This window comes from Podarcis filfolensis (assembly GCF_964270895.1).
Source record: "Podarcis filfolensis genome assembly, chromosome: Z".
Lineage (NCBI taxonomy): Eukaryota > Metazoa > Chordata > Lepidosauria > Squamata > Lacertidae > Podarcis > Podarcis filfolensis.
Genome location: NC_139617.1, coordinates 25,673,052 through 25,689,133, shown reverse-complemented (window position 1 = coordinate 25,689,133; position 16,082 = coordinate 25,673,052). Strand labels below are relative to the sequence as shown.

Genomic DNA, 16,082 nt, shown 5'->3' with positions numbered 1-16,082 from the left:
TTTTTTCTAAAAGATATATTGTACATTACATTCCTTTATCATTCTCATTCCTTTGCTTATATTTCAAGTCCTGCCTACGATTTCATTCGGCTATACTGTTTTCTCAGATAATCCGAAAAGGGTCTCTACTCTTCTACCAGCATTTCCATACTATTTCTCGACTGCCCATTGCATGGCCTCTGTTGTGTAATTGAGTCCATATTACGTATCTCAGCATTAAAAAGAATAAGAAGAGGAAAGGAAAGTCCTACTTCAACTGTTCAGAATGGAAAATAAGACATTCATACTGAGAACTCAGTATTGATAGGGATTGCTTTAATTGTACTTTTGGGGGTTTTGCTGTGATTCAATTTTCATTAAATACACACTGCTATTTCAAGCATTCCTATAAGCAAAAAGACATAAGAAAAGCCTGACTGCTGTATTAGTCCAAATGGGGACCATCTATTCCAACATCCTGTTCTTGCAGTGGCTAGCCAGAGGCCTCTATGGAAAACCTGTAAGCGGGACATGAGCACAATGGCACTCCCCTATATTTTTGATTCCCAGAAACTGGTATTCAGAGCCAGCTGCAAATCACATCAAGCCAAAAATCTCAGCAGAGACACTATTCCCCCCCAAAATGGAATTAGTTCACATTCAACAGCAGGTTCTTATACTCACCGAAGGATGGGCTGCGATATATCCATGGGCACTTTTATCTGAAACGTGCAACAACAAAAGTTCTCAATAGCTTCATTGAGCCTAAATGGCTACAGGGCAGTTAGGAGATGACACATGTGTGGCAATGTTGGACAGGATCAAACCCTCCCCTATACTACTCATTTGCTTCCAATCACGACCTCCCATGCTGCTGTTTAGTTTTAAAAAGGGAAAGGAAATCAAAAGCCTGTTGAGATCTCTTCTGCATAACCACCCCTTTTTTTGTTTTGCTCTTGCTTCTGTTTTGTGTGTGCATGTGTTGTCTACTCTGGGTCAATGAGGGGATGGTATACACATGAAGGTGACTGATGGTTGGTGAAAGATCCTGTGTGAAAGGCTAGGAAGGGAAGATTTCCCAGGGTGGAAGGCTGGGAGAAGAAAGGGAAGCTCTCAGGTGAGAGCTGGGTGGGCCCACCCCTTTCTGTGTGGAGCAAGGGTTAAGATCTATGTTTGAGGGAGGGCTTCACATTTTCTCTTTCTCTTTCTGTTTTTATTTTCATTTAGATTAGTTTGTTTTTTATTGTGTTGTATTATGAAAAAGCCTCAATATAATTATATCCCCCCACCATAAAATTATTATTAAGTGTTCTTAGAGGTTAGGCATAGCAGTGAGCCTCAGCGGGGTTCTTCCAAAAGGAAGTAAGAAGAAGGGTGTACAGCAGGAGTCATCAATCTTTTGAGACCCAAGGACATCACCATCCCATGTCACTTCCCTCTCCCAGATCATGAAAAAGCAGGCAGAACACAGGCTTCATTTTTCCAAAGGATCTGGGGGAAAGCAATTGCCTGTAGAATAAATTCTAGCCTTGAAAAGCACAGAGAACTGAAAAAGGAAGTGCAAAAGTGTGTCATGCTTCCAACTTCCTGCTTCAGCTCTATGTACTTTCTGGAGGAGAAAAATGCAACCATTATCACCTTCTCAGGACCAAGGGGGCAGTATGTGTGCTCAGAGGCTTTGTGGGCAGCGAAAGAAGACCTCAAAGGCACCACTGCACCCACAAGTGCTACACTGGTGATCCCTGGGATACACCCTAGGGTTCTGTCTTGGAGTTAGGCTTCAAAACTGTATTAAGACTTCTCTAGTGGCGCACTCAGCTCCCTGGGCCAAAGTCCCTCAAGGCAACCAGGTGGAGCCATGTGCTGTGCTGTGCTGTGCTGTGCTGTACTGTCTTTCTACACTGTCTCCCCTCTTGGTTCACTGCCCCTCTAAGCTGTTAACACCTTGCTCCCTTTTTGCAGCCCACTTTGCTCCCCCCCTCTCCAGCTCTTCTCCCCATTTCTCTCCTGTTTCGTCCTGTTGTGTGTCTCTGAGTCCCCCCCCCCCACCATCACCAATGGTCATCTCAAGTACAGTTTCATTATGCTCCCTCTTTCCATGCTTTCCCTGAGGCACTCTTCACCTACCACGAGGGCATACACACTATCCCCCTCCTATGTCCTTGTCCTGTGTGTGCCACACCAACCTTCCCAAACTGATCTGAAGAGACCTTCTAAGTGAATTTGGACTGGTGTGCTTAGAAGATTCTATGCCATCTAGAACCTCATCTAGAGAACTGGGAGCACAATTTAGCATATTCTTTGAACTTAAGACAAACTGTGGTTTGTCTTAACTAACTATGGTTTACTGAAACAAACCGAAAACAAACTATAGTTTATGAAGCTAGCTTGTTTTAATAAACCATACTGAAGTTTAACCATGGTTTACAATTCAGGCACAACACTAATGAGGTTAATGGGAAACTGAATGGAAAGTCCAAGAGGAATGGGAAGGAGGAAGTACATGAGCCTGAGTCTCACACAAGAAAAATAGCATAGCTGAGATTTATATCCATATAAGGCCTGTGGGTCATTCTTCCCTTATCTAGTCTTTTTTATTTTTAAACTTTTTATTTTTTATGTTCTGATGGTGTCTTCTCCGCCATCACTGGCTCCTTACCTCCGGATGTAAAGCTCATATATTTCTGGTTGTTTACTGTCTCTTTGGAATCATAGAATTTGAGGACATCCAGAACAGCTTGAGGGTTCTTCTTCTGTTCCAGTTTTGTTATATTGGAGGTCTGCAGCAGCCTAGCCCACTGCTCCGGAATCCCCTGTGAAGAGCAAGTGGAAAGGATGACGATTCAGGGCATTTCATCAGCGTTTATATTCTGCCAGCACAGTTCCTTACCAAGAATCCCACGCTACCTGTAATATTACATTTGGAGCCTTTGATTGATGCCCAAGAGTTTAAAAAGCTAGACACTTTACAGCAGGTGCAATCATTCTCTCATCCTCTATTAAAACAAAGAGCTAAAACCTGGATCCAACTTAAAAAAAAACGAAAAAGTTATGACTGTGACAGGAAAAAAAGGTGCATGAAGCTCATCGTTAATTCAACTCTTGCTGATCCATGGACCAATGGTGGCAAAGCTTATCTCATTTCCCTGGCGCTTCAGGACAGAAAACAAAACACTACTCTACACTGGAGGACAACACCGGGTGCTTTAGGAAATTTACACTGGATAGCTCATGCATAACAAGATAAATGCTTTCTACTCAGACGATAAAAGCAGACGCTACCGAGACCAAAGCTACCTCCTGACGCCTTAACTGCCCACTCAAGGACATTTTCCCTACTTCAACGGAGGAGCTGCAATTTGGAATCAAAATGGTGGTGCTAAGTTATATAAGGTAGCTGGGACTTAAAATGCACCCTCTTTCCCCACTCCTTCCCTCTACTGTGTAGTGTTATTAATTATTATTATTATTATAAATAATAATAATACTGTAGGAATTAGGAGCAGTGGCTGCATCCACCAAAGTACAAAATCTTATAAGTTTGTATTGAGGTATTTTGATTTCCGAGAAAGTTGTCTTGGAACATCCAGTATAATTTCCTAAATTCAAGGAGCGACCGTCTCCCCCACCCCTTAGCAGCACAATTAACATTGAAGCAGTAACTCACTTGAAGTGCATCAAAGCATCCCTTTATTTTGCCACCCCAGCTTACAGCTAACATTCTAACAAAACTGGGGTTTTTCCCCCCTTCCTCCTACGAGGTTCTCTGCAAAAATGAGATGTGACATGGGCCTTTGGAGTTTGGGGTTAACGATGAAAAAGTTGGAATAAGCCAAGCAACGAAATCTACTGCACACACACGGAACCTGCCGCTGCAGTGCTATGACATCTCAAAGAAGCACTTGGATGCAAGCTTCTTTTGGGCCTGTGACGCACCTCTGGAAACTTCCCTGTGCACATCTGTGAGCCATAGAGATCTGGCTGCAATGGACGTAAATAAAGAAAGAAAAGAAAGTTAAAACAGAATGTGGGACAACTCAGACGGTGGGAAAGAGGTGAAATCCAATGGGTCGGAATGGGGCAGGGAAGGTCAAGGTTGTGTGTGTGAAGGCAACCCAGTCTAAAACGAGGGAAGTAGCAAACCAGGTAGTAGTCATTGACAGGCTACAGGAAGACAGACTATGAAAAACAGAAGGGGAGGAGGAAATAAATCACAATTAAGTCCAAAGTTTGGAAGCAGCAATTCCCCATTTTAACCAGGTTGTGGCATGTTTGCTTGCTCACTGGAAAAATCATACTGCCAAGTGACTGGATCAAATATTCAGTATTAAAACAGTTGTGGCGGGTACAAAGAGCCTTCTTCTAAGAATTCTTTCATGCTTAAACCCACCTTGGTAATTCTGAAAGGTCTCCGTGTAACATTTACAATGCAATCCCATGCAAGCTTGCTTAAAAGTAAGGGTCAGCAAGTCCAGTGGGGTTTACATCCCATTGACAGTGCAATCCTAACCATGTCTACTCAGAAATAAGCCTTACTGAATTCAGTGGGGCTTATTCCCAGGCAAGCAGGGTTAGAATTTCAGCCTAAAGTTGTTCAGGACTCATCTGACTTTAGGAATTATTAAAAACTGTTTTTCAAAAATAGCCAGGGTACGAATGGACACAAATGCTGCAAATGGAAAAATCAACCAATTCTGGATTTTTGTTTTTTGTTTTGTTTTTGGAGTCTGCAAACAGGGTCAAACCAAATTATGCCAAACATAATGCCAGAGAGAAAACTCTTGGCAACATACATATATGCCACTTATATATATATATATGCCACTTGACTTTATACAACCTAAATCCATCATTTCCTTTTGTTTTGAAATAGGAACCTTTATGAGTTTGAGTTGCAGCCAGTTTTCCTTCTAGATGGGGAATGCAGATCTGTCTCATTAAAAGGCATGCTTTGCAGAATTCTCATTCAAAAATAGTGGAAAACAAAATTTCCCCACCTTATTAGTGCACCAACTTTTCCACCAAACTATCTATAGGCCTCAGAAGCATGCTTCTTTTGCCTAATCATTTTCAGTCATTGAATTTAGTGCTCTGTGTCCCAATTTCTGCTACTTGTGGTGGCTCCAAGCGAAACAAAATGGGAATTCGGACATGCATTTGTGACAATCAGCATCATGTCATTGGATGCTAATGACTGAAAGCCAGACTTCAAAGCCCATGCAGCAAGTATCCCCAGCTGTGATTTTGGATGCAGCAATGAGTAACAGGGAATCCATCCAGAACACTGGCTGGCATTATGTGTTGGAGTAAAACTGTGCACGCTGCACATTGCGCATGGCACATAACCAACAGATCAGGCACGGCAGCTACTGCAATCCTCTAAAATGAAGAAGGAACATTTGTGCAGGTTTTGAACAATCCCCTGACACTTCCAAACTTTTGAGAGATAGAGAAAAAAATGTGAACACTGTGGAAATACTTTTGTTAAGAGGCTTGGTGATGTGGCAGAACCCTTGTCACAATATACTTACCAACATATAAAGGAAATAAGGAAAAGCTCAAGATGTCACAGACCCATAGCTAATTAACTGAACCAGCTGTGGTTATGGAGCTAAGAAGATCTGGTTCTTCAGGAAACAGAAATTCCCATGTGATTCCAAGGATACTTATGTTCCCTTGCTGTGCAAACTGATCACCAAGATGAACTAGCTTGATGATCACCATAACTTGGTGTTAACAGTCAGGTGCAGCAACTATGACTCCTGAGGGCTACTACCCTCAATAAACAATTTTGTATCAAAAACCTCAACCTCTTCCTCTCTCTCTCTCTCTCTCTGTTAAAATAAATCTTAATTTCAGGGAATCTTACAAGAAAGAGCAGGGAACTAAAACAGACACAATTTAAGGCATTAATGCTGTATCATGAAAGCTACTCTTGTTGCTGGATCCCACACTGTCACTCTGGTAAAATTCAGACTGAAGAATCATGGGATGGAAAAGCACATGGGGAACAATCCATAAAAGTAGAAGACCACCCTGGGGGCTGGCAATGCTGACTCTGTTCCTTTCCATGTGATTCATCTACCCTACTTGATTTCTTCATCTAAATGTTAACCATAACACCATGGAATCAAGCCACAAGGAAATGCGTCCCCCAATATCATACTTACGATTTATATGTTAGGGTCTGAGATCTATATCCCTTAGTGCAGCCTTGCCCAACCTGGTGCCTTCCAAGGTTTTAGACTACATCTCCCATCAGGCCCAACCAGCACAGCCATATTGGCCGGGGCTGATGGGAGCTGTGGTCCAAAACATCTCAAGTTAGGGAAGGTTGCTTTAGGGCATCAGAAACTAATAGTTTCATTTCTCCTAGTCAAGTGAGAAAGAAAATAAATGCCTGAAGGAAGAGAATAATCACTCAGTTATGAGGATAAGTAGCTGAAGATAGGATTGCAACTCCTCATGTTTCTAGAATACCTACTCACAAAGAATATTTTCAATCACTAAAATTGATTGATTTTGACATGGATAAAATGGGTATCTCCCAAATCCAGTGACTCTTGAAACACATCTGAAGTGTGGTTTATTAAAATCTCTTGAAAGATAGATTAATTATATGGGGGGGATTTACTATATGGGAGGAGGGGGTTGGTCATCTACAAAGATCAGGCATTAAATCTAGGGATGGCTGGATCAATCTATTTCTGTTCCATATCAATTTCACACATGTTTATTCATAACCCATCTCCGCCCTGCTTATTCATTAATCTGTGATTTTTTTAAAAAAAGACACAAATATTCAACATAAAATATATATTATTACAAAATATGTATTTTGCATCAATATATGTATCTCTGAACAAATTTTATGCTAAAATTCACCTTTGTAACGTGTTTTGTTTTGCTTGTTGGTTTGCTTTCTGATGGAAAAACTATGTTACAGATTTTGGAAAAGTGCAAAACCAGAAGGATAAGTAGTTGTAATCTACACATCAATCCTTTTGATGAGGATGAAGTCAGCTCACATCGGAATTCACAGAAATCAAATTCCTCAAGCACTCGTCATTAAATCCTTATCAAGTATCTTTCTTGGGATGTTCGAGAAATGTGCAAGAATGAAGTGAAGCTCCATCCCAGCTACAATTAAACGATCTCTGGGCTCCCGTGTCCTTCTCAAGTGCTTTAGGCGAAGGGCGAAAAGCCAGAGAATCAATGGGTACAACTGCAGCCCACTATCCCAGCCCATGATTTAAACAATCCCACAATGCTATTTTGAGTGTTAGCAGAATTCTTTCCTTCTGTGGGGAAGAATGATTGATTAGCGGACAGCAAGGGAAGGCATACTTAAGAGGTAAGGGAAGCACGTGGGGAAAGGGGAAATAATCCTACTCTGGAGAGCCATTATAAGGAGAGGATTGTGATGGCACCAAATCCTCTTCTAGCTCCATATATGAGTTTTTAAGCTCACATCTTGTTTATCAGAACACCTGGAAGGCAATTACCAGGAGAACATGCCGCAGTGCAGCATAGAAGGGGCAGGCATAGGTGTAAGCCTGGCTCAGTGCCATACAGAGGTCTATAGGCCTTTCTGCTCATGTCCAGAAATGCCACAAACTCTTCTCTACCTGCACCATGTTTGGCCAGCATTTTTAAATTGGCAATCTATGTCATATGCCACAGTTAGGTGGCAAAATGTTAACCAGGGTGCTAGTCTGCATGAAATATGTGGTTTCTATACCAGCTCATAAGAGAGTTGGATAAAACCTAGAGGCTGTCTGTTGAGATCACAGGTCTGTGTTTAAAAGAGTAGTTATTTATTCCTAAAGTGCTATGGAACTCCTTGCACACTGACATTGGGCTGGTGCCCTCATTAGGGACACCTGCTGAAAAGCTTTGTTTCTACAAGCCAACCCAGTTATATAACTTAGTTACCTATATGTGTTGTGAAAATTGGTTTCTGGGTTTTAGCTGTGTTTTATTTGCACAACTGCATTTATAGCCCACTTGGAGAGCTCCTTGATCAACTGGTTTATAAATCTTCTAAATAAATAAAACTATCCTACAGAATATATCCATAGAGCATCTTCAGCTCTTTCCCCAGAGTTTCCATAGTTTGCAGTCTATAACAAGCAACCCATGGAGTGGGGAGAATTAAGCAACAATTGTTTCCAGTAGAATACTCAAAAATACACAAGTGTCACGCAAGGAAATCTAGCTACCTTCCTCCTGTGTGGGCAAGGGGATAGCCTAAGCAGACATTACTTGCGTGTACAGCAAATGTGCACAGGAGGGGAGGGGGGTCGTGCTTGGCAGCCCCCCAATTTCTGTCTGCATCTAGCATAATGTCAGCATAGAGCAGGGGTGGGGAACCTGTGGCCCTCTGGATGCTGCTGGGGCTCCCAATTCTCAACAGGCCCAATAAAGCATAACCAATGGTCATGGATCATGGGAGTTGAAGCCCAGCAACATTTGGAGGGTTGTAGGTTTCCCATCACTAGAGCTCATTTGCATCCAAAGTAAGATGTGTGTGAGCTCTGTGAGTGTGATCAGCAACCCTTGCAAGGTTGGCAGGTGTGATTCCACCTCCTCCCGTACACATGTTCACTCTGCACGCAAGTGAGGTCTGCACAGAACAAATGGCTGCAAAGAAAGCCAATTTAGCCAAGGAAGTTTGCAGTGAAGCAAACAGAGGACAAAAAGATGACTTACTGTGAATTCCCCAGTGACTGCATCAAACCCCACATGGATCGTGTGCTCGAAGTCTGAAGGGAGAGAGATTTCAGGACGTTCTTTCTCCTTCTTCTTATTGGCTAGAAGTAAAATGTTAACAAGCACTTATTTTCCTGCATAATTATTTTTTATGCATTTTACAGTCAGGCTTATTCAAAGCAAGATATGGAAAGTAGGAGGATAGAATTTAATCCAGAAGGACCCTTGACTGCAAAATCCAGGCTGGATAATGAAACAGCACCATAACAGTGCAATCCTATTCATGTTTGTTCATAATTAAGTCCTAGGGGGCTTGCTTTGGTAAATGTCCACAAAAATGCAACTTTACAGAACACTGCTCCTGTAAGCTAAGGGCATGTGCATTACTTGATAATGTATCATTTAAACCCAAAAGGTATGAACAGCCTCCATGGGGTTGTCAGGGACAATTGTCAGGAATATATCACACGAAGTAAGCAAAGTTAACTCTTTATTAGAAGAAACAAGGTCAGCTCAAGAGTGCCAGGTCTAATGAGCACAGCCATTCTTCTTGGTAAAACTTGCCCCATGAGGCAGTTGTGGAGGCTGAAGGTCCCCACCTTTTCCACAGCTGCCTAAATCTCCTCCCCCAGGTCCTTCCAAAGCACCTGTGCACCTCTCTCTGCTCTTCCTGCTTCATACCTCCTCTGGTCCTGGGAGACAAGAAGGGGGAGACACCCTGGCTTCTTCACCAGCCTAACTCATCCCTGGCTCTTGGCCTCCCTCTGCTCCTGCTTCCACCTTTGCTTCTGATTCTGGACTTCTCTCTGCCACAGGCTCTTCCTGCTCTCTAAACCCTGTTACCTCTTCAACTTCCAACACCTCTCAAACTTCTCCCTCTGACCCTTCTTCATCATCATCCCACCACCAACCTCTGGGCTCTGAGCTTTCTATCCTTGGGGGTTTCCCTGTCGGCTTCCCCCCTGGTGCCTCCCTCTGTGTCCAGCCAATCCATGACAAACTGGAAATAGTCCTGTGCATCAGTTCAGGACTAGAAAACCCATGACCTTCCAGGTGTCATTGAACTTCACCTTCCACCACCTTCCTGTTTCACAGTGGCTGATGGGAACTGGAGTCCAACAACATTGGTGTGTGGGGGTGTGCATAGGTTCCCCATCTCTGCATTTAGTGGATCAAGTTGTTAGGCAATATGATACAAAGAAATATCGGTTTTGCCAATAAGCAAATTTAACCAATAGCTTAGTTGAGCAGTTGACTAAAGCTTGTATTGATAGACATCTCTTTAATTCCTTTGCAGCCTTTTTGTTGCATAAAAGAGTGAATGAAATGTAGACTTCACTGAGGCACAATTGTTAAGGACTTCAGACAAAGCCCTCATGCAATCAGGGTGATGCAGAGAGTGGTTAATATACCTTTATACAACAGGGTGGAACCCACCACCTTTAAAGAAGTAGAGATGTACCCACTCCTCAAAAGCCCTCCCTAGGCAGCCTTGCAGCATCTAATTCCTTCAGGTAGAAAGAAAGTAAACACAAAGGCATGGAAATGTATCCAATGATAGTCTTGCTCAGAAGAGAACCATGAAATTAACCAACATGGCTAACTTAGGTCCATTAATTTCAATGGGTCTATTCTAAGTAGAACTTTGTTGGATACCACTCATGCCTTATGCAGACAACTCCCAATTTATGCAGTGGTTACCTTTGAAGGCACTGTGCATTTAAGTGAAATCACATATATTTGAAACATCATTGAGAAAGCCTGTAAACACCCTGTTCCACCCCACCCCCACCCCATTCCACCCCTTTTTGTGACATTTTTGGGTCACTGCCAGGTTCGGAGTGATGTGCGTATGAATGTATGTAAATGGGGAGTTGCCTGTACAGAATCAGACCATTGGTCCACCTAATCCTGGGCTGCTAATGCTGAATGGCAGCTACTCTCCAACATTTCAGACAGGAATCCTTCCCAGCCTTACCTGGAAATACCAAGGATTTATCTTTTTCATATAAAGCAGCTCTACAGCTGAGCCACAGCTCTTTCTCCTTAACTGTTGTGATGTTCATTAAAAAAAACTGCTGGACAATGGGAAACAACTCAGTGGCAGAACCCAAGGATTCATGTGCAAAAGGTACCAGATTCAATCCCTAACAACTCCAGGTAGGGTTGGAATAGATTCCTGTGAAAATCTGAAGAGCTGCAACCAATAGCCATTGTCAACAAGACTGAGCTAAGTGGACTCTGTTTATGGCAGCTTCCTCAGGGCTGGATCCAGACTTAGTTATGCTTCATGAAGGACAATAGTTCCCAAACCTTTTCAGCCCCTCACTTTGGTTCCATAAACTCATCCCCAGTGACCCCAGCCCTACCTTATAAAAAGCAATATTCATAATAGCAGTTTGCACAACCCATTGAAGAAGATAATAACGCAGTAACATTCAAAACAGTAACAATTAATTGCACATTTATTCAAAATCCAATGAAAACTACTTAGTTGAATTAACTCAACAAAACTGAGTTTTATCCAAGGATACCAGCTTTTCAAAGTATGATAGTCATTTATACACAGAGACATCCAGGTCACCTCACCTGGGAGGGTGATACCACCCACCTAAGTTCCTGGCGTGTTGCTGCCAATCAGAACAGACAATATCCAAGAATAAATGGCCTGACGGTTTGAATCCGTGTACGGCAGATACAAATGTCTCCAGGAGCAATCTGGAATGCTCACATGTAGTCAAAAACACTGTGCATGAACTAATCCCAAATGTTACATTCATCCTTATTAATTTAATTGCTAAACCCTTACTAAACAATTATCTGGCTACAATTTCTGCCCAGGATTCCAACCTTCACACTTATATTAATTGATAAATGGTTTTCCTGCAGCAGTTGTTAGAGCCAGCAACAATATACCATCTCAGCATGCGAGAGCAACTCCTTCCAGACCCCACGCTTCTCTCCAGTCTCCAAGCCCTTTTTAAGATCTATAATGTGTTCACACTTTAATTTTCAGCTAAGAGATGGCCTGCAACAAGTTGTCCTATCTTTTCAGTTTGCATCACTCTGAACAGCAGATAAGAAAACGGTCTTGGCCTCTCACTACACTCTCACCAGAAAGTACCGTATTTTTCGCTCCATAAGACACAGCTGACCATAAGATGCACCTAGTTTTTAGAGGGGGAAAGCAAGAAAAAAAAAAATTCTGCGCAGAGCATATAAGCGGCTCTCACTTTTTTTGCTTTAAACCCTTCCGTCCCTCCTCCCACTTCGCTGAGAAGCCATCAGAGCAAGCTGTGCAGCTCTCGCTGAAGCCAGCAGAGGAAGAGTGATAGCTGTGCAGCGCCTCTTCTGCTGGCTTCCCAGCAAAGTGGGATGAGGGACAAAAGGGAGCCCTTACAAGGGAGCGCTGAGCAGAGCCTGGCAGTGGCTCTTGCTGGCTTTTCTGGGAGGTGTGGGAAGGGACAGTGGGCAGCTCATCAGTCCCTTCTCCCACCTCGCGGAAAAGCCCCCAAGAGCCGCACACACGCTCCATGCGGCTCTTTAAAGGGAGCGCTGAGCAGACCCTGTATGCATCCCAGATGCTAACGCAGGTGGGAGGCTGTGCTCAGCGCTCCCTTTAAAGAGCCGTGTGTAACATGTGTACGGCTTTTGGGGGCTTTTCCACGAGGTGGGAGAAGGGACTGGCGGGCTGCCCTCTGCCCTCTGGCCCTTGCTGGCTTTTCCCCAAGGAGGGAGAAGGGCAGCCCATCAGTCCCTTCTCCCTCCTCGGGGAAAAGCCCCCAAGAGCTGCACACACACTAGGCTCGGATCTTTAAAGAGCGTGTGGCTCTTGCTGGCTTTTCCGGGAGCTGGGGGAAGGGACAGAGGGCAGCCTGTCAGTCCCTTCCCCCACTCCCAGAAAACCCCCCCAAGAGCCATGCTCCCTTTAAAGAGCCGCACGGAGCGTGTGTGCGGCTCTTGGGGGGTTTTCCTGAGGAGGGAGAAGGGCAGCCCATCAGTAACGGGCTGCCCTTCTCCCTCCTTGGGGAAAAGCCCCCAAAAGCCACACACACACTCCACGTGGCTCTTTAAAGGGAGCGCTGAGTAGGTTTAAAGGGTCATTGAGTAAAGTTTAAAAGAACAGTCAAATCTATATAAATGGGTGGTGAAATGTTGTTACAAAATATAATAATAATAGCAATAATAACAATAATAAATTTTATTTATACCCCGCCCTCCCCAGGCTCAGTGCGGCTAACACCAATAAAATCACAGTAAAAACATAATGGGGGAGGGGACAATTTAAAATACAGGTTAAAATGCAATTTAAAATGCAGCCTCATTTTAAAAGTAGCCGATAAATCAAGACCATAAGGGGAGGGAAACATAAGGGTCAGACTGAGTCCAAATCAAAGGCCAGGCAGAACAGCCCTGTCTTGCAGGCCCTGCAGAAAGATGTCAAGTCCTGCAGGGCACTAGTCTCTTGTGACAGAGCGTTCTACCAAGTCCGGGCCAGTACTGAAAAGGCCCTGGCCCTTGTTGAGACCAATCTAACCACTTTGCAACCTGGGACCTCCAAAATGTCATTTGTGGACCTTAAGGTCGTCCGCGGGGCATACTAGGAAAGGGAACTGGCCACTGCTTCCCTTTAAATATCAATTAAGTGCTCATGCTTCAGTAAGGGAAACCGGCACACACCTCTTCTCAATTGAGGCTCCCTCTGCACTACACTTTAAAGCAGTATCACCCCACATTCAACAGCCATTGCTTCCCCAAAGAATCCTGAGAACTGTAGTTTGTTAAACTGCTGAGGGTCATTAGAAGACCACTTACAGAGCTACAATTCCCAAAATGGTTTAACAATCAACCCAGCTTCCTCAGGAAATCTAAGAACTGTAGGCCTGTGAAGGGAATAGAGGCCTCATCCTGCAAGTGTCCTTCCTTCATCAAACTATGGAGAGGGAGCCAAACTTATGATGAGAGACTGTAGAGGGAGCCAAACTCATGAAGAAAGACTCAGTAGAAAAACATATACTTTGCATACAGAAGGTTCCATGTTCAAATGCCAGAATTTCCAGCTAAAAAGATTCCAGACAATAGGGAATCCTGTAGAGCAGCCTTTCTCAACCTGTGGGTCCCAGATGTTGTTGAACTACAACTCCCATCACCCCTAGCTAGCAAGGATAGAGCCCAGGGATGATGGGAGTTGTAGTCCAACAACATCTGGGGACCCACAGGTTGAGAACCGCTGCAGTAGAGGCACTTCCCCTAAAGAGCAAACATTACAAGCATAAAAAGACCAACACGCCTGTCCCACAGGGTTGTTGTGGGGGTGAAGAAGGTAGGGGAGAAGCCATGAGGGCCTCCTTGAGCTCCATGGAGGAAAGGTGGGTATAAATAATAATTAAACCAATAAATTAATTAAAACAACGGTAACTCAAAACATCAGTACAATACAACAAACCACGGAGGAAAAGCATAGCCAAGATATTACTAAAAGCTATCAATCAACAAATGCTTGATGAAAAAGAAAGGTATTAAGACTGGCATCAAAACACAATTAAGGTTTGTGCCTGTTGCACTTCAGAGAAGAGCAGATTCCAATAGCTGAATACAACAACTGAGAAAACCCTCGCCTTGCATTGCAGCGGGTTGAGCTAGGTGACCCCTTGGTTTCTTCCAAATCTACAATTCTGTGATCTAGCCTGGGCTTTCCTATATCCCACCATAGCCAACACCCTATTTTCTGATGGCAAGAAGGATTTCACTGCAAAGATAGTTACTATGAGCCATCAGCTCCCTATGTGCTCAGTTCCAAGAAACCCAGACCCCTTCTTCTAACTCTAAATTTGCATGCACCAAACAATTCCAGCAAAAATTAAACAGCACCTCTTTCCAAACAATGGCATTAGAGACCCATAAGTCTCTGGCAATTTTAATTGCCCTTTTTATTAAGAAGCAATGTAGCTGAGCAATCAAGAAAAGCAGACATGAAACCAACAGAATAGGAGAGGGCTGGAAGCCCTTTGCATTGCTGATACATTACTTTTGTCCCCTCCTGGAAAGATGGAACGGAGCCGAGCTTTCTTGTTCTTCTCTTCTGGAGCCATGGGGAGAGGTTTGGAGCCGTGGTTCACTGCTGAAGAATCGCGGTTGTTGCTGTTCATTCTCAGTGGAGGGGCTGGAGGTTTCTCTTCAGCATCCAGACTATTTGACATCTTCAGCAGCCCTCACAACCTCCTGGTAAGACAGGAAGAAAGAGGTTCTGGTGGTGAGAGCAAGAAGGATAAGTCCCAGAGTAGGGCCAGGAAAAACAAAAAAGTTGGAAGAAGCCTGGAGAAATCTGATTTTAATCCTACACCAGGTACCCGATGCCACACCACTGACAAACCGTTCTGAGCAGCAGAACTCTGCAAATGAGGCAGTAACTGCAAGCGCTTTCTCTTCTTCTGGCGGCTCAAGTAGGGAAACAAGAATCATTATCAGCATTCAAGGACACATTCCAGCCAAAGCGAAGCACTCAGTTCAATTCAATATGAGCTTATTATTCTCACCAAAGGTCATGAGGAACCCAGAGCAATATTACCACAAAAACATGGATCATACATGGATGTTGGCTCATATTTTGGATGTATGGTTGCAAATTGAACCTCCGAATCATCACAGCAATTTATAGATATTTTAGCTAACTTCTTTTTCCTGATTCTTTTTCTTTTCCCTTTCCCTCCTTCTTTCTTCTTTTTCAGGAGTGTTCAGACCCCTGGGCTCTCACTTGTGGGGTGCCTCAGGGTTCTGTCCTCTCCCCCATGCTTTTCAACATTTACATGCAGCCACTGGGAGAGATCATCAGGAGGTTTGGGCTGGGTGTTCATCAGTATGCGGATGATACCCAGCTCTACCTCTCTTTTAAATCAGAACCAGTGAAGGCGGTGAAGGTCCTGTGTGAGTGTCTGGAGGCGGTTGGAGGATGGATGGCGGCTAACAGATTGAGGTTGAATCCTGACAAGACAGAAGTACTGTTTTTGGCGGGCTGGTGTGGAGGATTCCCTGGTCCTGAATGGGGTAACTGTGCCCCTGAAGGACCAGGTGCACAGCCTGGGAGTCATTTTGGACTCACAGCTGTCCATGGAGGCACAGGTCAAATCTGTATCCAGGGCAGCTGTTTACCAGCTCCATCTGGTACGTAGGCTGAGACCCTATCTGCCTGCAGACTGTCTCGCCAGAGTGGTGCAAGCTCTGGTTATCTCCCGCTTGGACTACTGCAATGCGCTCTACGTGGGGCTACCTTTGAAGGTGACCCGGAAACTACAACTAATCCAGAATGCGGCAGCTAGACTGGTGACTGGGAGCGGCCGCCGAGACCATATAACACCGGTCTTGAAAGACCTACATTGGCTCCCAGTACATTT

The 16,082-nt window shown here is 43.9% G+C and overlaps 1 protein-coding gene across 11 annotated transcripts in view; it reads right to left on the bottom strand.

Moving 5' to 3' along the window:
- The window catches only part of PAK3 (p21 (RAC1) activated kinase 3), an 86,658-nt gene that overhangs the window by 17,847 nt on the left and 52,729 nt on the right, over positions 1 to 16,082 (bottom strand). For 5 of the 11 annotated variants that reach the window (XM_083596005.1, XM_083596004.1, XM_083596003.1 and 2 more), the window contains 5 exons: positions 14,720 to 14,913; positions 8,692 to 8,792; positions 3,916 to 3,960; positions 2,639 to 2,792; positions 664 to 701 (listed from right to left, as the gene is read on the bottom strand). In XM_083596005.1, the coding sequence (XP_083452131.1) occupies positions 664 to 701; positions 2,639 to 2,792; positions 3,916 to 3,960; positions 8,692 to 8,792; positions 14,720 to 14,891 (510 nt within the window). In that variant the 5' untranslated portion in view covers positions 14,892 to 14,913. Of the gene's footprint in view, positions 1 to 663; positions 702 to 2,638; positions 2,793 to 3,915; positions 3,961 to 8,691; positions 8,793 to 14,719; positions 14,914 to 16,082 lie in introns of those variants that run through there. The other 6 variants (XM_083596001.1, XM_083596010.1, XM_083596007.1 and 3 more) reach the window with 2 other exon arrangements.